The following is a 25,446-nucleotide window of genomic DNA, read 5'->3' as shown; positions in this document are numbered from 1 at the left end:
GGTGTGGCATGCGCTCCTTTTAACAATACTAGCAGCTGTCTGCTATTAAAGTCTGGATTTTATCTGTTACCCGCACACAGCATATTAGGGGTTGCTTTACTAAAACTGGAGAGTGCAAAATCTGGTGTAGCTATGCATGGTAGCCAATCAACTTTTAACTTCAGCTTGTTCAATTAAGCTTTGGCAAATAAAAACCCTGAAGCTGATTAGTTTCTATGCAGAGCTGCACCAGATTTTGTATTCTCTATTTTTAGTAAATCCACTCCATTGCATTATAAAAATATTCCAAGCATAAAATCATGATGTTTTTTGCACTCGAGGAGCTGCAAGTAGTGCGCATAGCCAACCATAAAACAGAATGGCTGCATGCAGCAGCAGTATTCGGGTGAACGCCTATACTGTTTTTTTTCCCTTCCCTCCCTTTCTTTAACGATTCCTTTCTTTTCCCCTTCCTTTTCTTCTATCCTCCTCTTTTAGCTTTGTCCCTCCCTTCCTCTCTACCCTTTCTCCTTTTCCCTTTCTCCTCCGCTCTTTCCTTCTCTTCCCCTTATGGTTTTTCAGCTTTTTCGTGATTTATCCTTATACACTGTATATTATGCACCATAGGACTATAGTCCTGTTGTATACACTGCATGTTATACAAAATTTACCGAAGCCCCTTTCACACTGGGGCAGTGGGTGTGTCTGCGGTAAAATGCCTCTATTTTTAGCGGCGTGTTACTGTCAATTTTACCCCCCCTGCTAACGGACAAGAAAGGGTTAAAACCACCGCAAAGCGCTGCTGCAGTATATCCGCGCTGGCCCATTGATTTCAATGGGCAGGAGCGGTTTAGGAGTGGTGTATACACGGCTCCTTTACAGCTCCAAAGATTCTGCTAGCAGGACTTTTTTTAGCGTACTGCCAGCGCACCACTCCAGTGTAAAAGCCCTCGGGGCTTTCACATTGGAGAACACAGCAACAGCTATAGCGTTATATAGCGTTGTATCGCCTGCAATGCACCCAAGTGTAAAAGGGGTCTAAGTCTCAACATGTTTTTTTTTACATAGTATATTATACATAGGAAGATGATAAGTCACAATGTGTTCTGCATACATAGTATGTCACACATTGGAGGACTATTAGTCCCATCATGTTTATATTTTATATACCAAAGGACTACAAGTCCTAGTATGTACTATATATTATATACAGGGGGGGCAGGGCCGTAATTAGAAATCACTGGGCCCCATAGCAAAATGTTGTATGGCCCCCCACACCCAGGGGCAGATCCAGATTCTAGTCTCGGGAGGGGCACTGATAGAAAATACTTTTATGGGGGGCCAATTTAATGGGGCAATGGCTGATGTTGGAACTTCAATTATCACGGCACCATTTGTGTTATAGTGTCAGGATGATTGAAACACATTATTTATATTATTACATTGTTATAGAAAATTAAATAGTTCAACTCACCATAATGCAGAATCAGTGGGAGCCCTGAGTGTGTCACCTGCCACCAGATGCAGATTGTCACTTGTCACAAGTTGCAGATTGTCCACCTGCCACACATTGCGGATTGTCCACTTGTCACGTCACCTGTAACACATTGCAAATCGTCCGCTTTCCATGTCACCTGCCACCCATTGTGGATTGTTCACTTGCCACGTCACCTGCCACACATTGCGGATTTTCCACTTGCCATGTGACCTGCCACCCATTGCGTATTGTCCACTTGCCACGTCACCTGCCACACATTGCGGATTTTCCACTTGCCATGTGACCTGCCACCCATTGCGGATTGTCCACTTGCCACATCACTTGCCACTCATTTCAGATTGTCCACTTGCCACAAGTTGCAGATTGTCACTTGCCACACATTGCAAATTGTCCACTTGCCATGTCACCTGCCACACATTGTGGATTGTCCACTTGCCACATCACCTGACACACATTGTGGATTGTCCATTTGCCACGTCACCTGCCACCCATTGCGGTTTGTCCACTTGCCACGTGACCTGCCACACATTGCGGATCGTCCACTTGCCACGTGACCTGTCACACATTGCGGATTGTCCACTTGCCACGTCACCTGCCACCCATTGCAGATTGTCCATTTGCCACGTCACCTGCCACACATTGCGGATTGTCCACTTGCCACGTCACCTGCCACCCATTGTGGATTGTCCATTTGCCACGTTACCTGCCACAAGTTTCAGATTGTCCCCTTGCCACATCACCTGCTACACATTGCGGATTGTCCACTTGCCACGTCACCTGCCACACATTGCAGATTGTCCACTTGCCACGTCACCTGCCACAAGTTTCAGATTGTCCCCTTGCCACGTCACCTGCCACACATTGCAGATTGTCCACTTGCCACGTCACCTGCCACAAGTTTCAGATTGTCCCCTTGCCACGTCACCTGCTACACATTGCGGATTGTCCACTTGCCACGTCACCTGCCACAAATTGCGAATTGTCACTTTCCTGCTAAGGTGGGGAATGGGATTGTCACTCTGTTTGCCAGTCTGAGTCAGGCAGCAGAGAGATGATGTAATCTCTCTGCTGCCTGCACAGTGAGTGAGGGCAGAGCTGGCAGTTTGCAGGGCGGGGAGAGATGATGTCATCTCTCTGCCCCGCCACCCGCTGATTGGCCACCCACTAAGCCTCCCCACTGGCAGCTTCACCGACAACCCCCCGCCGCCGCCGAGTCACCTGGCTGTGTCCGCTCGTACAGTCAGTGTGACTGTATGAGCGCCGAGCGGACAGGCAGCTCGGCGGCTCACCCGCCGCCCGCTCACCGGGCCCTCCTCAGCTGCGGGCCCTATCGCTATGGCGGTAGTTCTGCCACTGGGGGGGGGGATCACAAGACTGAGCATGCCCTGTATACACTGTATATCATTCACCAGTGGACTTAAGATCCCAGCTTGACCAATATACATTGTATATTATAAATAAGAAGACTACAAGTCCCAACATGTTATATCATAAGTGTATATTATACCCCTCATTGTCTTTTTATTGATTTTTCTTATAGTAATGAAACCCCGACATATGTTTTATCTAATTGATTTTAAACTATCTGCAATAAGTCTTTTCTTTAGTAGGTATTTTGGCTTTACAATTTGTTATACTTGTCTGAACGCCAATGCTATTTTGCATTTCTGTTTACTAATATGTGAGCATATGAATCTGGAGATTACATCGTATGTACCTGTGTGGGTAAATGCCAGTGCATAAAAACATTGGCATACTGTATATATGCAGTATGTGAGTATATCCACATATAGCCGTTCACCCCTATGGGCAGCTGTATGTGCGGCTTGCCTCCCCAACCATGGAAAACTGCCAGATTGTTATGCCAGACCCTATTTGAACCTCCACGGTCCATGTCATTGAAGTGTAAATGTCACCCAATAGTAATTACACTGTGTATATTTACGTCTTTATTACCGGCTCCTCCTTACCTCTACAATTAAGCCCAGTTTTGGGGAAAAACCTGTATGAGGATCCAGGCAGAGATTCTCTGTTCATGTTCTCTAGATGAATAAGGTTACCCATGTTTTATTTTATATGCAGTGCAGTCATTTTTTTCCTTTGGGTGTGTGTGTGCGTGAGCATAGGAAAAGTTCCTTCTGGTGCGCAGTACTCAACCAGTAACCAAATCCAAGGCTTTGGAGCAGCATGCCCCACACTTTTGCCAAAAAAATAACAGCCAAGAACAAAAGACAAACTAAAAATTGTAGCGTCCTCTTGTCGGTAGTTGGGGAGAATCACCTTCTTACATTAGTAGTCAGTTATGAAATGGCCCCTGACAGTGGCAGTTAGTGGAGCAATGCCCCCTTACATTGGTAGTCAGTTGAGGAAACTCCCCCTTTCAGTAGAATCAGTGAAAAAATGTCTCTGTTTATTAACAGTCAGTGGAGAAATGCCTGCTTACATTGGTGGGAGGTGGAGAAATGCCCCTTTACATTGGAGGCCAATGAGAAATTGCTCCCCTACATTGTTGGTCATTACATGTGGGAGAACACTGTCACTTCCCATTTCTTAAAGTGGTTTTAAAGCCTGAAGGTTTTTTTACCTTAATCCGCTGCTCCCCCTCCCCCCGCCTCCCTCATACTTACCTGGACCCGATCTCTATCCAGCATGGCTCCCTCAGTTCTCTCCTCATTGGATAGGGAGGCAGCAGCGGGAGCCATTTGGTTATGCTGCTGTCAGTCAGTGAGAAGGGAGCAGGGGGCGGGGCTGAGCCACACTTTGTGTGTCAATGGACACATAGAGCCGACTTGAGAGTGAGCATGCAAAAGTGCATGGGGGAGGAGCGGACAGTGGGGGCAAGAGACCTGAAAAGAGGAGTATTGGGGCTGCTCTGTGCAAAGCTATAGCACAGAGCAGGTAAGTATTACATGTTTGCTATTTAATAAAAATAAAATGTGATGCTTTACAATTACTTTAAGACACCCCTAGCAACCTCTGAAGGAATCAAGTTGAGAAAGCCTGGTCCAGAGAAAATGTTTCTCATCAAGTTTTTATCAAGGTACTTCTAGAACTACAGCATTCTAAGATTTCGTTTTTTACTTGCAATACAACGTTTTATAAGTTGGACACAAGTATCACATAAGATTCTACGATAATTGCAAGATTTGATTTAGCAAGGATTGGGGAATGGAAAGCAGGAAATAAACCTTTGTAAAAATGAAATACACATAGCAATTGAATAAACAGGATAATAAACATTATTCTGGAAGAACATTTTATGAGAACCATTTGTTGAACACAGAAAATGCACTGCAGTTTCTCTTGCTGAGCAAAATATTAGTCATAAGAAAATGCAGAACCACTATAAACAATGAGAGTCACAAGACAATAGTTACTAATAGTGCTTACCCTGAATCCACATGCCCACATTGTTTCAGTATGCTGTCCTCCACATCTGGATCTCCATGCAATTCATGCCTTTGACTGTTCCTGTGTTCATTGTTTTCTTAAATAAGAAGTGATGCCAGTATTAGATATGGTTGTCTACTCCAGCAGAATACATCATCCGCATGTGCGCCTTAGAAATTACCGTGCACTTTCATTACAGAATTGTTCTGCATAAATGTCAAACTCCAAGGGAAATAGTCTAAACATATTATTAAGCACGAAACAATGGTAAAAATATGTTCAGAGTTGGGGATCAGAGTCATTTTTCATTATTATTGTGAATTACTCTTCTTGTTGTAAAACGAAAACTGCACAATTTGCCCAGCATAAGCCTGTAAATAAAATAATTGGAATTTCACATTGTTATCGTTGTATTTTTACCTGTAGTATATTGTGGTATTGGCAGATGCCATTTTTTCTGTATAATGCCTGTGTCCATTCTGAGATTTGCTGCATCTACTGTGTGTTAAGCAGGTTTGGAACCGCATTTTAAAAATTTTCCCCCAATTCCTTGTACAAAATTTACTTTTTAAGTCATGGTTTTTACACAGATGAATAATCATGCATGGGATATTTTCTGCTATTTTATCTCTAACCTGACCAATAATTGGGCTTCATACACTATTTTGTCAAAAGTATTGGAACACCTGCCTTTACACGCGCATGAACTTTAATGGCATTCCAGTCTTAGTCCGTAGAGTTTAATATTGCATTGGCCCACCCTTTGCAGCTATAATAGCTTCAACTCTTCTTGGAAGGCTGTTCATGAGGTTTAAGAGTGTGTCTATATGAATTTTTTACCATTTTCTCAGACGTGAATTTGTGAGGTCAGGCACTGATGTTGGACGAGGAGTCCTGGCTTGCAGTCTCTGCTCTAATTCATGCCAAAGGTCTTCTATTGTGTTGAGGTCAGGACTCAGTAAAGTTCCTCCACCCCAAATTCACTCATCCATGTCTTCATGGACCTTGCTTTGTGCACTGGTGCGCAGTCATGTTGGAACAAGAAGGGCCATCTCCAAACTGTTCCCACAAAGTTGGTAACATGAAATTTTCCAAAATGTCTTGGTATGCTGATGCCTTCACTGGAACTAAGGGGCCATTTCTAACCCCTAAATAACAAACCCACACCATAACCCCCAAAGCAAGGTCCATAAAGACATGGATGATTGAGTTTAGGGTGGAGGAACTTGATTGGCCTGCATAGAGTCCTGGCCTTAACCCGATAGAATGCCTTTTGGATGCATTAAAGTGGAGACTGCGAGCAAGGCCTTCTCATTCAACATCAGTGCCTGACCTCACAAATGCACTCCTGGAAGAATGGTCAAACATTCCCAATAGACACACTCCTACACCTTGTGGACAGCCTTCCCAGAAGAGTTGAAGCTAGTATAGCTGCAAGGGATGGGCCAACTCTATATTGAACCCTACAGACTAAGACTGGGATGCTGTTAAAGTTCATGTGCGTCAATACTTTTGACAATATAGTGTATGTTAGAATTGGTTGTAAAGAAAAGGTCTGTTTTACCAAGGGCAACCATTTGGGCTCTCGCTTGGTATATATATTTACCAGCCCTTAATATAGAAATTACAAATTCAATTTAAAGGGTTAGGGAAAGAATACAATTCTCCTTTTACAGGCATTAGATAAATGAACTCTGCTAAATTAGGTGGTCTTAAAGTGTTGCGATACCTGATGAAATACAGTCATTAGGCTGCCTATTTAATACTGTATTTCCTCATTTTTTTGCCATTGTAAATAGTTTTGTGAAATCTTGTTTAATTATCTTTTGCTGACTCTTGAAGAGTTAGCTGGTTTTAAATTAGATAACTAATTCTAGGCATGTAGCATATAACAAGACATTTTTAAAAATACATTTGTCACAAAACCAATTGTCTGTATTTTAAACTTGCCATTACTCAGAATGATTCAATTCCATTCAGAATAAACAAGTTCAATTCCACAGCACCAGTCTACATGCCAGGAGTCAGACAGTGATAGCTTTTATCTAAGGCTTCGCACAGGTAGTTTGCTTCCATACAAGAATGCTTTGTGCTTTTTATTACATTTTGATTTATATGCATGATTTTTGGATGTGGTATAGACATCAATGCACTGACCAAACAATATTGTTTGCTTTCTTTTTAGCTGCAACCTTACTTGCCCCGCTGGTCAGTATGGTATTAATTGTGATCTGTCTTGTAACTGCCATGACAATAAGTGTGATCCCATCACTGGAGCATGCCACATGGGTAAGTTTACAATAATAATAATACTAATACTACACACTCTATAAATACTAATGCACTACCAACAAAATCTATTCATGCAAATTGTATAAATATGGACATGGCTTGTGTCTTTTCCCGACACAAGTTAGGAAATATAATCTGTTTTCCTCAAAGTACTTCATTGACCCTTGGCAACAAATAACTTGACATATCCACCAGCATATAAGGACCATTCCTAAACAGATACATATGCCCAAAAAATATCTAGAAAATGTGTAAAAGCATAGTTATATAACCACAAAACCAAGCTCACTTTTTCACATTGCCACCTTGGGGATAATCCCAAGGACTTTGACCACTCAAGAAAATAGGGTCAGTTAAGACTTGTGAAATATAGCCTCAATTCAATGTCATGTATTGGAATGGTTGGGAAATTGGTATACAGATTCAGAACTAGATGGAAATGTTTAGCTGTAATTTTGACCTTAAAGCGCGTCAGACCACAGCTGCAAAAGTTAAAAGCCAGCAGCACACATACCTGTCCTGGAGTCGATAGATGTCGGTACAGCAGCTGATGTTGCCATCAGCTGTCGGGTGCATGCCGCCTCCATTGTGAGTAAAGGAACCCAGCAGTGTAGCCTTTCGGCTTCACGCCGGGAACCCTACTGCGCATGCATGAGGCTCTGCTCCTCTCTCCTACTGGCCCGGTGACAGAAGGAGGAGGTAGCCCCAGCCATGACGTCAATACCCAAGGCTGAGGCTCCTGGAAGTTGGGAAAGCATACCTGTGAAAGACAGATATGATGTCCCCCCTCCCCCCCAAAAAGTGCCAAATGTGGCACCGAAGGGCAGAGGAGTACAATGAACGGAAGTTTCAGTTTTGGGTGGAACTCTGCTTTAACTTTTAAAATATTAATGAAAACAGAATTTATATGTAACTCGTTTATTATCCCAGGGCACAAATCATTCTGGTAAATCTTGAGAAAAGGTGCCATAATACTTTGTTGTCATAACACTTTTTTCTTTTCTGATTTCTCATGAAATTGGGAAGTGTCAACAAATTGTTTTCACAATTAAACTAATGTATGTAACATTGACCAGAGCAATAGTGGTATCCAGCCCAGAATGCATATGTGCCAACTTTGTGTGGGCAACACTGTTTATAAGAGTTATTTTTGAATGATACCTTGGTGGCTTAACCACATTTATGAGTATTTTGCCTGAACAAGCTTTTGTTTACACTGGATATGTGGTGTGCCAATCCACTTAGAAAGCATTGACCACATATGCAAAGAAGGTGATTTTTTACATTAGTAAAGTGTTTAGAACTTAGAGGAAGTGCTCTGTCCAACAGACAACACCACAAGCATTTTATTTACTCCTCCCTGCACACTTCTTCTTGGCTTGCACTATCTGGCTGAAATCAACCATCTCATAGTGGGTAAGAGTGCGGAAAACAGTAGGCCTTGCCAAATGTTAGGCTGATTTATTAGACTTTAGAAATACTTTTTACCGTAATTCTTAGCTTAGTACCGTATATACTCGAGTATAGGCCGACCCGAATATAAGCCGAGGCCCCCAATTTACCCCCAAAAAAACTGGCAAACTTATTGACTCGTGTATAAGCCGAGGGTAAGACATGCCTGTCCATCCCTGTGTGTGTGTCCGTCCATCCCTGTGTGTCCGTCCATCCCTGTGTGTCCGTCCATCCCTGTGTGTCCGTCCATCCATCCCTGTGTGTGTGTGTCTCCATCCATCCATCCATCCCTGTGTGTGTGTGTGTGTGTGTGTGTGTGTGTGTGTGTGTGTGTGTGTGTGTGTGTGTGTGTCCAGCCTACCTGTGTCCTGAGCCTTTGTCCCGAGCCTCCGTCCCGTGCCGAGCCTCCTTGCCTCCGTGCCTCGCCGCCGTGCCTCGCCGCCATGCCTTGCCTCCGGTCCCGTCCCGTCCCGTCCCGTGCCGTGCCGTCCTGTGCCTTGCCTCCGTCCCGTGCCCTCTTCGTTCGTCGGCGGCCATTGTAAAATTCAAAAGCTGCGCCGCCGCCTTCGCCTGTGATAGGCGGAACACTGAATTTCCCAGCAGCCTGTGTTCCGCCTATCACAGACGTCGTATCATCCTCGTCCGTAGTACGAGGATGATACGAAGTCCGTGATAGGCGGAACACAGGCTGCTGGGAAATTCAGTGTTCCGCCTATCACAGGCGAAGGGGGAGCCGGAGGCGCGGCTTTTGAATCAGAATGGCCGCTGTCTGTCTGCTCGACACGCTGATCGAGCGGGCAGACAGCGATGACTCGAGTATAAGCCGAGGGGGGCACTTTCAGCCTCAAAAAAGAGGCTGAAAATCTCGGCTTATACTCGAGTATATACGGTAAGCTTTGCTTGGTGATATAATATGCTGAAAGCAGATTTTATATAATCACAGGGCACTTAGGTCTTTCTGCTATTGACTTGTTAATGTTTTAATAGCGATGGATAATGATATAATATCTTCATTGAGGTGATGGGGATTTGGGTAGGTGCCCAGGTGTTGAGCCATGAATCAATGAAAAAAAGAAATGACTTAAAGCAAAAAATGTATTTATTTAATCAAACCAGGGTTATTCTGAAGCTTTTTTTTTTACTATACATAATATAAATATATATATATATCTATATCTATCTATCTATCTATCTATCTATCTATCTATCTATCTATCTATCTATATATATATATATATCTATATATATATAGATATATATATATATATAGAGATATATATATATATATATATATATATATATATATATATATATATATATATATATATATATATAGATATATAGATATATATATCTATATATATACAGTATCTCACAAAAGTGAGTACATCCCTCACATTTTTGTAAATATTTTATTATATCTTTCCATGTGACAACACTGAAGAAATTACACTTTGCTACAATGTAAAGTAGTGAGTGCACAGCTTGTATAACAGTGTAAATTTTCTGTCTCCTCAAAATAACTCAACATACAGCCATTAATGTCTAAACCACTGGCAACAAAAGTGAGTACACCCCTAAGTGAGAAGTGTCCAAATTGGGACCAAAGTGTCAATATTTTGTGTGACCACCATTATTCTCCAGCATTGCCCTAACCCTCTTGAGCATGGAGTTAACCAGATCTTCACAGGTTGTCACTGGAGTCCTCTTCCACTCCTTCATGATGACATCACAGAGCTGGCGGATGTTTGAGACTTTGCACTTCTCCACCTTCCGTTTGAGGATGCCCCACAGATGCTCAATAGGGTTTAAGTCTGGAGACATGCTTGGCCAGTCCATCACCTTTACCCTCAGCTTCTTTAGGAAGGCAGTGGTCATCTTGGAGGTGTGATTGGGGCCTTTATCATGTTGGAATAATGCCCTATGTCTCAGTCTCTGAAGGGAGAGGATCATGCTCTGCTTCAATATGTCACAGTACATGTTTTCATTCATCGTTCCCTCAATGAACTGTAGCTCCCCAGTGTCGGCAGCACTTATGAAGCCCCAGACCATGACACTCCCTCCACCATGCTTGACTGTAGGCAAGACACCCTTGTCTTTGTACTCCTCACCTGGTTGCTGCCACACACGCTTGATGCCATATGAACCAAATAAGTGTATCTTGGTCTCACCAGACCAAATAAGTGTATCTTGGTCTCACCAGACCACGGGACCTGGTTTCAGTAATCCATGTCCTTGTCCATGTCTGCTTGTCTTCAGCAAACTGTTTGCGGGCTTTCTTGTGCATCATCTATAGAAGAGGCTTCCTGCTGGGAATACAGCCATGCAGACCAGTTTGATGCAGTGTGCAGCATATGGTCTAAGCACTGACAGGCTGACCCCCCACCCCTTCAACCTCTGCAGTAATACTGGCAGCACTAATACATCTATTTCCCAAAGACAACCTCTGGATATAACACTGAGCATGTGTACTCAACTTCTTTGGTCAACCATGGTGAGGCCTGTTCTGATTGGTACCTGTCCTGTTAAACCCTGTATGGTCTTGGCCACCATGCTGCAGCTCAGTTTCAAGGTCTTGGCAATCTTCTTATAGTCTCTTTATGTAGAGCAACAATTCTTTTTTTTAAAACCTCAGATAATTCTTTGCTATGAGGTACCACGTTGAACTTCCAGTGACCAGTATGAAGAGTGAGAGCGATAACACCAAATTTAACACACCCTCTGCCCATTCACACCTGAGACCTTGTAACACTAATGAGTCACATGACACCGGGGAGGGAAAATGGCTAATTGGGCCCAATTTGGACATTTTCACTTAGGGGTGTACTCACTTTTTTTGACAGTGGTTTAGACATTAATGGCTGTATGTTGAGTTATTTTGAGGGAACAGCAAATTTACACTGTTATACAAGCTGTACACTCACTACTTTGCATTGTAGCAAAGTGTCATTTCTTCAGTGTTGTCACATGAAAATATATAATAAAATATTTACAAAAATGTGAGGGGTGTACTCACTTCTGTGAGATACTATATATATGTATATATAATAAATATAGAAATGTAAATAGATTTTACAGAATACTATGTATTTCACTGATTTCACTATGAAAATCCTAAATGAAGCTCGAAATGATCTTGGCAATACTTCACCTTTCCCTGCAGCCAAATATATTTCTATGTGTGTAGCTAAAGCTGCAAATTGTTATTTTTTAACATTTGCCAATTTTTATACCCCATTGGTAAATGCCCATTGAGTTTGTACTTAGGGTCTTACGTAACTCAAACTTTAGGAACTTCAGTCATTTTCTCATCTTCCCATCTATTAAATCCTCTGCCCTTGTTGTTTTAACTTTGGGTAGTAAAACATTTTTTTTTTCTGCCAGTAAATAGCTTATACAGCCCACTTCCTCTTTTTTGTCCAGAAAGGCTTATGACATCATGCATAGCTCTCTCTCTCTCTTCTTGTGAAAGTTTGCTAGGAAGGGAGGGGGGATGAGTCATAAGAGGGCCAATGAAAGCTGCAGAGCTGGAGGTGTGTCTGTGTAAATCCAGGAAACGAACAGGCTTCTGACAGCAGAGAAAGTTCCCCTCTGTCAAAATACACAAATTAAAACCAACCGCTATAACTGGCGACATTTATCAAGAGACAATTTTACAACAGGCTGGTTGTACAGAAATCAATCGCTAGATTGACTTCTGTAAAACCAGCCTGCCCATACATGGATCGAAAGACAGGTTTTCCCTGTTGAACCAGCCAAATTTCAATCCATGTAGGGCCATATTAAAGTATATGTGAACCGTCATCTTATAAAACAACCTCTACAGTTCAAAATAGTGTATACATATAAAAAACATTCTAAATAAATTTTTTCCCCTTTTTGTGATCAAAATTCCCTCTGATTCCCTCAAATGCATAAGAGATAAGGGAGGGGAAACATCAGCACTCTGATCTTCCCAGTTTAGGGCTGTGCAAGGGGGCGTGTCAGGACAAGTCTGCTCATTGGAGCAGGCTGAGTTCCCAGCTGAAATATAATGCTAAAATAAATATTAAACCGAGGGTGGTTACAGATTCCCTCTATTTATTGCATATATGTATTAACTTTTCTATTCCTATAGTTAGCTAGTCTATTAAAGCTCTAATAATGTTACTGTTGATAAGCATAATTATATAAGGTTAGCTATAAAAACAAAAACACACTGTTTAGTAAAACAAAATCTAATTTATTTCCCAAGAAAATAGGAAAATGTTAACATGAAAACACTAAAGGAAAATGTTATAGAGCATATAACGAAAGAACATCAAATATACTTATTGCAAGGCTGTCCTCTAGATATTGTCTCGTCAGCTGGGCTCAAAAATGGTAACAGAGAACCATGAGGTTCAGAAAATCATCAAGCAAGAGCCAAGAGCGAAAAAGGGACGACTTTCTTTCTGTTTGTTCATCCATACATGGTTCAGACCCAACCCCATTGCCACCCCATGTAGGATTCTAACGAATGAAAGTAGTTATAGGGGAGTCCTTCTCAGTATATTATATTTCTGTCTGTCCTGCTGTATTGGCCTCTTTGTCCATATATCATTGCTATGGGACCCAGGTCATCTTCAGTATTTGTTGAACTTTTGATCTCCTGTAGCTCAACTTCATCAATCATCTCTCTTTGAAACTGGCTTGCAGAGTGCTAATCAAAGATCTCCATTTTATCACACCAGTTGGTCAGGAGCCAAGCTTTTGTTCTACAAAGCTTTGATGTACAACTTCCACCTGTCTTTATCAACCAGGAAGTGAAACTCCAGAAATATGATATTAAACCATGTTACCTTCCAACACCAGCAAAGCTACAGAACTTACCACGCTGTGCTCTCATGTCTAGTATGGTCAGTTTTTTTAATTGGAGAACAGAGGGACTAGCAGGAACACCAGGAACTCCACACAAAGGAAGCAGTGCAAAGAGAACAGGATACTTTTTCATACAAGTACATGGCACAGTACAAAGAGAACAGGATACAAGTACATGGCGCAGCAGGCACATATCAGGAATATGAAATGTTAAGGTTACATATTCTTCAAGTAGATCCATTTTTTTTTACAAAGACAGCCTTATAACTTACTTAATGAAAACAAATAGCAGCACATGAAGTTAAGCCCTTCATAATAGACAGAAGTTACCTTATTTTGTGCTAAATGCCCAAAACTGAAAGGTGATGATTTCTGGCTGCTTTGGGTGTCCTCACCTTGCTAATGATTATTGTTCTTTGTATTGCCTTATTAAATAAGCCTGTGTATGTATGTAGTCTAGAATACTTGGAAAGTGAACAAAAAGTTTTGAAGTATAGATAGAAGGACTGAAAGACATTAGCAGCTCAGTGCACATCATGAAAAGATCAGCAGAGAAGAATTACTCTGTTGAGTATAAGCAATTTCCCATGTATGTCAAGAACAGCATTTGCATCTAAAAATAAAACTATGGGCCTCTTAATAAAATACATAGTGTACATTTTTTTCCATGTTTTGTTTGTGTAGAAAAATGTTACTTAGCTCCTTTGACGTCACAAAGAAAAGAAAAGAACTTCCATCGGTTTCTTATTTTTAATGTCTTTTGATGACTTGTTAGATAACCTAAAAGTTGCATGTTCCCAAACTTAGAACAACGTCCTGAGTCCCACGAAGTCCAATAAGATTCCATGTAGTTTTAACACTGTGAATGGTAACCTGGGTTCAAAAAGATTACACAACATGTTTGCATCCTGCACACATTAGTCGATTCTCTGTAGGTATTTTTATTTTTATTTTTATATTTTGTTCCCACAAATAGAGCTTTCTTTTGGTGGTATTTGATCACTGCTGGGGTTTTTATTTTTTGCACAACAAATAAAAAAAGATTGAAAATTTAGAAAAAATCTTTTTTCCTTTTTTCTGTTATAAAATTTTGTAAATGAGTATGTTTTCTCCTTAAATGACAGGCACTGATGAGGCTGCACTGACGGGCACTGATAAGGCGGCACTGATAGGAACTGGTGAGGTGGCACCAATAAGGTGGCACTGATGAAGTGGTACTGATGGGTACTGATGATGGCCAATGATAGGCTGCACTGAAGGGCACTGATAGGTGGCACTGGTATGCAGCACTGATGGGCACTCATAGGTGGAACTGATGGGCACTGAGGCTGCACTGATGGATACTTATGGGTGGCACTGATAGGTGGCACGGATGAGCACTGATAGGTGGGCACTGATGGGCTAAGATGGGCACTAATAGGTGGAACTTGATTATAACTAGCAGACATTCATCAGTATCACCAATAAAGTGCAAATGTGCAGATAAAATAATGTCATAAATTGATTGGCATATACGTTAAAAGGGACATAAGTATTAATCATAAGAAAATTTCTATTGTGCAATAAACATATTTAAAAATAAATATAAAACATATATCCAGCATGTGCAATATTGCATAAAAAAGTAAATAGTGTAACTACATGTGATTTCAAAATTGTGCAACATACGCAAAAGGTGAATAGTTCATAAAGTGACTTATTTCATCAAGGAGAAACCCAAATGATATATATATATATATATATATATATATATATATATAAATAAAATACTTTTAGCAAACTGAGTGTATCAAAGTCTCTAGTGCAATATTGGACGTTATTTCTTGGTCCAGTGTGCAACAGTAGTGCAGATGTGCAAGTGTTTCACAGGAACACTGTGTGCTGCTATACTGACATTCAGTGATACTGTGCCTTTAAGTGCAACGAAAAAGATCTTCAGTGTCACTGACACCCGTGGTTGTAATAAATGATTACCTTACTGCTGTAAGGTAAACAGCATGTAGCAAGGTTTTTTGGGGGAAGGGATCCCTTCGGATTGATCTTTTCCTAGGCGTTACTACTGTGTATGGAATAAAGCCAGGGGGGGTAATCCTTTCCTTTTCTCTCTTTCCATTGGGCATTAAATTACTTGGATCACTCAGATCGTTTAAGTGCTCAATGTATCAAAGAAAGATAAAAAGAGGTCCACCATGGTGTAGTATATTTGAAAAAAGGGTATGCAGTTTTATTTAAAAAGAATCATAAAAACTCACATTTTCCTTATGTAAGCTGAACAATGTAAAAACGAGCGCCGAGCTCGTACCTGGGCGTCTATTCCGGTGTCTAGTTTGCCTCTCGTATCCTACGCGTTACGTCACAACGCACGTGACTTAGACTCTGACTTGTGACGTAACGCGTGATCGGTGACATTAGAGGGGGGGTCACCCGGTGATGTTGCCGGTTGGCCCTGTCCCTTAGCTATTTAATAACTGGCTGAGTAGGCAGACGGCAGGAGGCTTCGGAGCAAGTGGAGCTTTTTTCTTTCTTTTTTCGGGTCAGTGGTAGGCCGTAGGTGTCATGATTGACAATGGATCTACATTGGGGGACATTGGTATTTATTTTTTAATACAGGGCTTGTCAAAAACTCTTCATCAAACAAGCTTCCATATTGCTCGCAGACCCCCACAACCACAGGCAAAGGTTGAGGGGAAGAGGCTCTTGTTCTTATCAATATGGGGGCAAGGTGCTTTTGGGTGGGGGAGCCCCCTGCCCCAAAGCACCACCATGTTGATGACATGTGACCTGGTATGGTTCGGGGGGGGCACTAGCTCGTCCCCTCTTTTTTCTGACCTGCTGGGCTGCATGCTCGGATAAGGGACTTTTGGGGGGACCCAACACCTTTTTTTGTAAATTTTGGTATGAGGTTCCCCTAAAAATTCATACCAGACTTAAATGGTAATGAACTGGTGAAAACAGACCCTTCCTTCCTCGGCCTCCCCAGATTAGCATATTTCTAGCTGCCATAACTTTTTTTAAAATAAATATTTTATTTGTACATTTCAATATTTTAAAATACATAGTATTCAATATTTTTTACTTGTAAAGCCACCCCTGTCCAAGCCAACTAAAAAACTTAAGCCGCGTACACACGGGCGGACTGTCTGGCCAACTTAGTCCGTCAGACAATCCGACGGACAGTCGGTCATACTTTCGAATGAACGGACTTGACCACACACACCACTTTTTGAGCGGACTAATACGGCGTACTAAGTCCGCCATACTATCCGCCCTACTTTTGAAATGAACGGACTCGCCCACACACGCGGAGTAAAGTCCGCTCATTTCGAGCGCGTCTCCAGGTAGGCGGGGCCCCGCGAAGGAGACGTCGCTGGCCCCGCCGCCTGGTATGGACTTAAAGGGGAACCCCAACGCCGAAAAAAATCGGCGTGGGGGTCCCCCCCAAGTCCACAACAGACCCTTGTCCGAGCACGCTACCTGGCCGGCCAGGAAAGGGGGGCGAGCGAGCGCCCCCCTTCCTGAGCCGTACCAGGCCGCGTGCCCTCAACATGGGAGGGTGCCTTGGGGAAGGGGGGGCCTCGCGGCCCCCCCACCCCAAAGCACCTTGTCCCCATGTTGATGAGGACAAGGGCCTCTTCCCGACAACCCTGGCCATTGGTTGTCGGGGTCTGCGGGCGGGGGCTTATCGGAATCCGGGAGCCCCCTTTAATAAGGGGGCCCCCGGATACCGGCCCCCCACCCTATGTGAATGAGTATGGGGTACAATGTACCCCTACCCATTCACCTGTAAAATAAAAGTACCAAAAAAAACACAACACACGAGATAAAATACTTTATTGCACAGCTCCGGGGGTCTTCCGTCTTCGGGGGTCTTCTCGCCGGACTCCTCCGCTATCTTCTTGTAGCTCTTTTGCTAGCGGGGGAGTCCGGCTTTCTTCCTCGCCGCCGGCCTCTTCTCCCGACTTCGGGGGTCTTGTCCCCCTCTTCGGTTCTTCTGCCAAGGCAGAAGAACCGAAGAGGGGGACAAGACCCCCGAAGTCGGGAGAAGAGGCCGGCGGCGAGGAAGAAAGCCGGACTCCCCCGCTAGCAAAAGAGCTACAAGAAGATAGCGGAGGAGTCCGGCGAGAAGACCCCCGAAGACGGAAGACCCCCGGAGCTGTGCAATAAAGTATTTTATCTCGTGTGTTGTGTTTTTTTTGGTACTTTTATTTTACAGGTGAATGGGTAGGGGTACATTGTACCCCATACTCATTCACATAGGGTGGGGGGCCGGTATCCGGGGGCCCCCTTATTAAAGGGGGCTCCCGGATTCCGATAAGCCCCCCGCCCGCAGACCCCGACAACCAACGGCCAGGGTTGTCGGGAAGAGGCCCTTGTCCTCATCAACATGGGGACAAGGTGCTTTGGGGTGGGGGGGCCACGCGGCCCCCCCTTCCCCAAGGCACCCCCCCATGTTGAGGGCACGTGGCCTGGTACGGCTCAGGAGGGGGGGGCGCTCGCTCGCCCCCCTTTCCTGGCCGGCCGGGTAGCGTGCTCGGACAAGGGTCTGTTGTGGACTTGGGGGGGACCCCACGCCGTTTTTTTCGGCGTTGGGGTTCCCCTTTAAGTCCATACCAGGTGGCTGGGCCAGCGACGTCTCCTTCGCGGGCCCCGCCTACCTGGATACCCGCTCGAAATGAGCAGACTCTTCTCCGGGCGGGAAAAGTCTGCTCGTTTCAAAAGTACGGCGGACTGGCATACACACGGGCGGATTGTCCGCCGAAATGCGAGTACGACGGACAGTATTTCGAACATTCCGAAATACTTAGTCCGCCGTACTGCACGCTGAAAAAGTCCGCTGAAGCCCACACACGAGCGGACTGTCCGCTGAAATGTGTTTTGGCGGACTAAGTAGGCCATACAGTCCGCCCGTGTGTACGCGGCATTAGAAGTAATCATACCTTGTATTACTGGGTGCCAAGGATGTACCACTAGCTGGAAGTGGCCAAATATGTGCTTGAGGAATTATCGTGCCATGCTGCACATATCATATCAGTTACAGCCTTCATCACATTGTTACTGATAATATCAATACATTTATTTTATATACCGGTACATACATACTGCATATCTGAGATTGTATTCTATATCTCAATATTTTATTAAAAAGTCTTCATAAGTAGCAACCACTAGAGTAATGGGATCCCAGCAGTTGTGTTTATAAACACTTTATTGTACTGAAAAAATGAAAACATTTAGCAGATGCAGAGTAGTTATGATGTTCATAACTGGTATTGTTATGATGTTTTATTTTCAGAAGCCAATCAAAGAATGGGGGTGATAGGCGCAGGGGTCCTTGTGATTTTGCTGATGATTCTTCTGCTATCATTGCTGTGCTGCTGCTGTGTCTGCCGAAAGAAAGAAGAATCAGCTGGGTAAGTTTATATTTTACATTAATTGCTCAAGGAGCCAACACATTTATTGTTTCCTATGAGAATGATTATTTGCTGTGAAATGACATCACATTATCCACATTGGCACGGCACTATTAAATAATTTTGATGGATTTGTAGCTTGCATCAACATTAGCAGGTGTAAATACATGTCATGCAACAAAGTAAAAATATTATCGGTTATGTCATTTTATAAAGAAAAACTTTAAAAACATTAAGGCCTCATGCACAACAAGTGTTGACCAGTGTGTATCAGGCTTGGCCTTGATTGTGGGTGGATGATCTTTTGGAGATCAGGTTGGCTGCAGAAAAGAATGATACATGGCAATCAGAATGTTTCATAATGGATATAGTATTATTATTATTATTATTATTAATATACGTGATTTATATAGCGCTGACAGTTTATTCAGCTCTTTACACCTTGAGGGTATACGGTACAAATACAATACACTAATACAGTAGGAATCGAAGAGCCCTTCTCATTATAGCTTACAGTCTAAGAGGGAGGGTCAGACGATACAAGAGATAATAACTGTGGGGAATATGCTGATGGCGAAAATAAATGTAGAGTTGTTAGGTGGGGGCCAGATAAGCTTCTCTGAAGACATGAGTTTTCAGGGATCATCTAAAAAAAGGCAAAGTATGAGATAGTCAGACAGATTGGGGTAGAGCATCACAGAGGATGGAAGAAGTCCTGGAGGTGAGCATGGGATGAGATGACAAATGAGCTAGAGAGCAGGAGGTCTTGGGAGGAGTGAAGAGGACGATTTGGTTGGTAATTTAAGACCAGGTTAGTGATGTAGCTGGGGGCCAGGTTGTGGATGGCTTTGCAAGTTATTGTTAGTATTTTGAATATAATTTGTTTGTTGAGTGGCAGCCAATGAAGGGATTGGCAGAGAGGAGTAGCAGGTGCCGAGCGGTTTGTAAAGTGGATGAGCCTGGCAGCATCTTTCATGATGGACTGAAGGGGGGTAGCCTATTTAGGGGTAAGAGGTTTGGAAGATTACTTCGCTAAACCTATCATATAAAAAGCTGCTGACACTAAAACAAAGTTAAAAAGATATGTGGAAACACCATGTAGCACTAAATAACATCAAACAAATAGCATACTGAAATGTTTAGAAAGTAAAATATACTTAAAATAGTAATGGTATATACAGTGAAGAGTGACATAAAATACAGTCCAATGATTAAGAACTAATAAGAACGTGAATGCACCACTTACGTGAAATAATTAAAACAAATGTCCATAGATATAAAGAACTCCAGATCCACTCCTGTAATAAAACTGAGAAGACTGAAGAAAATGTTGAAAAATAGAAAGGCTCCATATGGTACAGGTCAAAATGGGGGATTTATTGTAAAAAAAAAAGTACAAACATCAATTCATAGATGTGCACAACAATGTGATCACAAAGTTTAAAAAGCAATGCGGGAGAAAAGAATGCAGCCTGCTGATTGGATCAATTTCCAGCTGAGGTCCAGTTCCTTCCAAAGACTTGTGAGAAGAGAAATGGCACGTGGGGGAGGAAATATCATGAGCTCAATTTTGGATAGGTTCGAGTTTGAAGAAGTGGTGGGACATCCAGATATGTCTCTTAGTAAGTTGGCAATGCACGAGGAGACAGATGGAGTGAGTTGGGGGTGGAGAGGTAGATTTGGGTGTTGTCAGCGTAGAGATGATATTGAAAGCCATGGGAGGCAATCAACTGACCCAGGGAGGAGGTGTAGATTAGGAAAAAGAAAGGCCCAAGAACAGAACCTTGGAGGACCCTAACAGAGAAAGGCAGAGGAGAGGAGGAAGTAGAGTTGTAGATGACACTAAAGGAGTGGTGGGATAGGTAGGAAGAGAACCAGCAAAGAGTACAGTCACAGAGACCAAAGGAGTGGAGCTTTTTGAGGAGGATGGGGTGGTCCACTGTATCAAAGGCAGCAGAGAGGTCCAGGAGAAGTAGTTCCGAATAGTGTCCAGTGGTTTTAGTTTTTAGTTGATCGTTTGTGAGTTTAAGGAGAGCAGATTCTGTGGAGTGTTGATCTAACTGGAGCTGCAAATTAAATTAAGTAAATTTGTTCATCCATTCTGTATATGATGATAAAACATCAATTTCATGTGCGCATGAAACATTTCAGAGAGATGGAGTGAAGGAACTCATGCATTAATATTATGACAACATGCTTGATTACTATCACAGGCAAAAGGCCACTCCTTACAATCATCTTCTATGAATGATGAATAATATGATTCTATAACGGAAGAGATTATGGCCCTAATATTGGCTTAGTGTACTGCCTCCAGCATGGGTTACTGGCTTGGGAAAAAAGAAAAACAATTTATAGTAATAAGCAGTCATTTCACTGATGTGGGAACAGATAGAGGAGAAAAAACACTAATATAATATGATTTCCTTGTATTGTGAACCCTTAGGCGCTCCCATGCAGGCCACCCCAGTCTGCATGATGTATCTGGTCAGAACCTAATCCATCCATAGCTAGAATTTTATTAGCTGCTTATTTATTGGGTCTTTTCCTTGTATTAACATGGTCTGCAGCAATACAAAGAGGCAATCAAATATTCTGAAGGTTACACTTTACTTAACAGAATGAATACACAGCTTTATGTATTAGCTATTAATCCAGTAATACAAACTAAATCAGGCAAAGAAATGTTTTGCTCATAAACAGGTAGCAGAACCATCACAGATCATTTGTCCATTGATTTGGAAATACTTTCATCTGCACTGTGTTGATTTGTTTCACACTGTGACCTCCACTAATTTAGCTGCCTGTGGATATATCACCAGTTTCTCCAAAAAAGAAGCTGGGAATAAAGAAATCCATTGCACTCCCTTTACATTCAACTCTCTTGCATCTGTTTTTTGTTTTATTTAACTGCAAAGGAAAAAAAAGGATACAAGAGAGTCGGATGTAAAGGGAGACACGTCTGGTTACATCTGCCTACCTGTAAAATATCATTGAACATATTTTGCATTATGTAATCTACGGACATAGTAATCAAAGCCATTCTGGTGCGATACCCTATATATGCCCTGGTGGACAAAGCTTACAGGTGGAAGGGAGACCTTAAAAGAGGAGTTCCAGTCTGTAAAAAAAAAAATTAAACGTCAGCAGCTACAAATCCTGTACCTGCTGCCTTGTAATATAGGGGCACTTAACCATCCAGGGATCCCGTGATGTCAGCACCGCTAGCCGTTTGGCAATTGGTTTGGGTGCAGGCACTGGCATCTATAGTAAGGGAAACAGTAATTGAAGTCTCGCGGTTTCACAGCCTGTATCCTACTGCACATGCATGAGTCATATTGCGCTTTTTGAATAGTCCCGCTGTCTTCTGGGACCTCTGTGTGTCCCAGAAGGCAGCGGGGGGTAGAAGGAGGAAATGTCGTACATCGCTGTATGGCAATCTTTCCCGGAAGTGGAAGCGGGTGTCTTTCAAAACCAGGTACTCGCTCCCCCCCCGAAAAGTGCCACAAACGGAGCTTGCCCTGTCTGTAACACAGAGGTCAATATTTTCTGGTTAAAGATCTGTATTGTTCTTCTGGCTGTGGCACGCCATCTACTCTAGAAGTGATATCACGCAATTCTCTTTCAGAACATGGTGTATTTCACTACAAGTTATGAAGATTCTTCATTTTCTTTACACCTATTATTTGTGGACTTTTTATATGATTTTCTGATTACTCATTGGACTTATATAGTTTTCGTTTTTAATGTGATTATTATTATTTTTTTTTGTACTTTATATTTGCACTTTAATTCTCCAAAAAAAAAAAAAATCTAGTTTCACCATTTCAATAAATAGCAAAAGCAAATCTGCAAATGTCTGGGGACAAGTATACATTTAGCAAGTTTGCCAATACTGCTGTACACAATCCATGTTTGTAAGACAAAGGTATTTTTAGGATTCTGCAACTTGAAGAAATTTCTCCCCCAGTTCTTGCTGATTGACAACAATGTGACAAAGCAGAGAATTTTTTCCCCTTTCAATATGACTTTCTACAACAGAGATTCCAACGCACTATTCCCAATGCATACGTTCCCATAGAAATGGCATGTGACGTCACATGCCTGATGAAAGGGTCCCGCATTACTCTGAAAAGTTGCAATCTGCTGTAACAATGTGATTGCTAAATAAATCTTTGGATTCGCTCTGGAGATCCCTGGTGTGCTGGTGATTTTGTCTTGCTTATTCCAAAGGGAACACATTATTTGCATTAATTGTTACCGTAATAATAAAAAATGTCAGTCAGAGCATCTGAAATTTTTTCTCTACAGTGGTCTGAATCAGAGCGGGGAAGATCATCTGGTCCAGTTTGGTCATGCACCTCTGCAGCAACCGATAGCCTAAAATAGTGATCTTTTTCTCAGGAAGCACTTGATCACTATTGTAGTTATCTGTTGATACAGATGGAGGTGAGAGGTCTAAACATGGAAGCTGGAATCACAGGACATGCCTATGATGTCATCAGTGACATCATGGCACTTCCCCTTTAAACACAACCCAGAAGTATTGTGCTGTCTTGAGCTGCCACAGAGTGTTTTTATGGAGCACTCTGTAGTAGGATTTTGCTACTGGACCTAGGGTTGGGAGTCTTTTTAGTATGTTGTTAAAATATATTATATTCTTATTTTAATAAATTAATTCTATACAGTTAGGTTGATTTACTAAAACTAGAGAGTGTGAAATCTGGTGCCGCTGTGCAGTGCATGGTAGCCAATCAGCTTCTAACTTTAGCTTGTTCGATTAATCTTTGAGTTTCTATGCAGAGCTGCACCAGGTTTTGCACTCTCCAGTTTTAGTAAATCAACCCCAATATCTTATGAAAAATATCAAAATGTATAATGTTATTGACACTTGTTTATTAACCCCCCTGGCGGTATTCCCGAGTCTGGCTCGGGGTGGAATTTCAGTACCATATGCGGTAACCCAGAGCCAGACTCGGGATTGCATTGCAGGATACAGGGAGAGTTACTTACCTTGTTCCCTAGATCCTTCAATGTCTCCCCGCAGTGTGTGCGAGCCATCCTCCGTTCGATTCACACAGTGCCCGAGTACCGCTGAGCTCCGTTCCCTGCGACGTTAGGACGCATGGGAGCGGAGATCGGCGCCAAATTCAAAAAAGTAAAAACACACAGCACACATACAGTACTGTAATCTTACAGATTACAGTACTGTATAAAAAAAATTATACACCCCCTTTGTCCCTAGTGGTCTGCCCAGTGCCCTGCATGTAGTTTCATAAATACAGTTTTTTCTGCCTGGAATTTGCAGATTGTCCATAGCAACCAAAAAGTGTCCCTTTATGTCAAAAGTGGTTTTAGACCAGCTAGAAAACAGCGATAATAAATTAGAATCACTTGCAGAATTGAGCGATAGCGATTTCTGGGGAAATTCATCATCAAACACTAAATCTAATGACAGCGACAATTCTGCAACTGAGCAAATTTCAGTGTTTTTGATTTCATTACATTATTAAATATTTATTATTATTTGTTATAATTATTTATAGTTATTTATTATATTATAATTTATGATTTTGTGTTTCAAACTACTATCATACCCGGGATGAGTTATTCCTAAGAATTGCAGGCCTACAATATAAAACGCCAAATTTCCATGCAAAATAATGGTACCGCATTCAGCACCTAAAATCAGAAATAATCATACCACCAGGGAGGTTAATAAACCTGTCTCAAGTTTAGCATTTCATGGCTTGTGGCAGTAAAATTATCATACAGACCAATTTGTCCTATGGAAAACTTCACTTGCAGATGATAACAGATAAAATGGTAATAATAATGAAACCTTTGAAACGTAGCATTGGTTTCCCATCCTATTATACAAAATGGCTGCAGAAATAAAAACTCAAGCACAGCTTCAAAGCATAAACACAATGTGAAATATCAAAAGTCATGAATATATCTGTGGACAAAAATATTATACACAAAACCTATGTTTTATGTGTAGATTCATTATAAATAGTTTACTGATGTGAATTGAATACATCATGATTTATTGAATTTCCTAAACTTGAAACATTCTGCATTTTTGCTTATCATCGCTATACAGTGAAAATCGAGAGAAAGTTGCAAACAAAAAGCCCCCTCGACGCTTCTGTGGACGTTTCAGCCGAATCAGCATGAAACTGCCTCGAATTCCCTTGCGCAGGCAAAAGCTGCCAAAAGTAGTGGGTAAGATTATTTATTATGACTTTCAAGCTGTCTTTTCAATGAACTTACAGAAGGCTGCATTTCTATCAGATTACCCGTATCTAATAGAGTGCTCACTGCACGATCAGAGCATGATATTTCTCTCTTTTTAGTATAGAAATGGGCAATAATTCATAAGACAAGGTATGCAGAACTGAATTGGTGGTTTAGAGAGACAGACTATAACTACAGATCTACAGGTGATGTAGAGTAGTTCTAAATTATATGAGGTAAACAATTGGCTTTGAAAAGATAAGAACTGAGACCTGAGTTGGCAATACTTCAGGAAATCTGTTTCTAACCTGTTACCCAATACGCACATCTACTGTTTAAAAGTTC

At 42.0% G+C, this 25,446-nt stretch overlaps 1 protein-coding gene across 1 annotated transcript in view; it reads left to right on the top strand.

Moving 5' to 3' along the window:
• SCARF2 (scavenger receptor class F member 2) overlaps window positions 1-25,446 on the top strand; it is a 319,293-nt gene that overhangs the window by 225,011 nt on the left and 68,836 nt on the right. Inside the window, exons 7-9 of the mRNA XM_077461426.1 lie at window positions 7,053-7,156; window positions 18,744-18,861; window positions 24,968-25,089. Coding sequence (XP_077317552.1) covers window positions 7,053-7,156; window positions 18,744-18,861; window positions 24,968-25,089 — 344 coding nt within the window. The remainder of the gene's footprint in view (window positions 1-7,052; window positions 7,157-18,743; window positions 18,862-24,967; window positions 25,090-25,446) is intronic.

Source organism: Lithobates pipiens, unplaced genomic scaffold (genome assembly GCF_037356315.1).
Source record: "Lithobates pipiens isolate NorthernLeopardFrog02 unplaced genomic scaffold, aLitPip1_a1.2 Scaffold_3, whole genome shotgun sequence".
In the NCBI taxonomy this organism is placed as follows: domain Eukaryota; kingdom Metazoa; phylum Chordata; class Amphibia; order Anura; family Ranidae; genus Lithobates; species Lithobates pipiens.
This window is presented reverse-complemented; position numbering and strand designations above follow the sequence as displayed.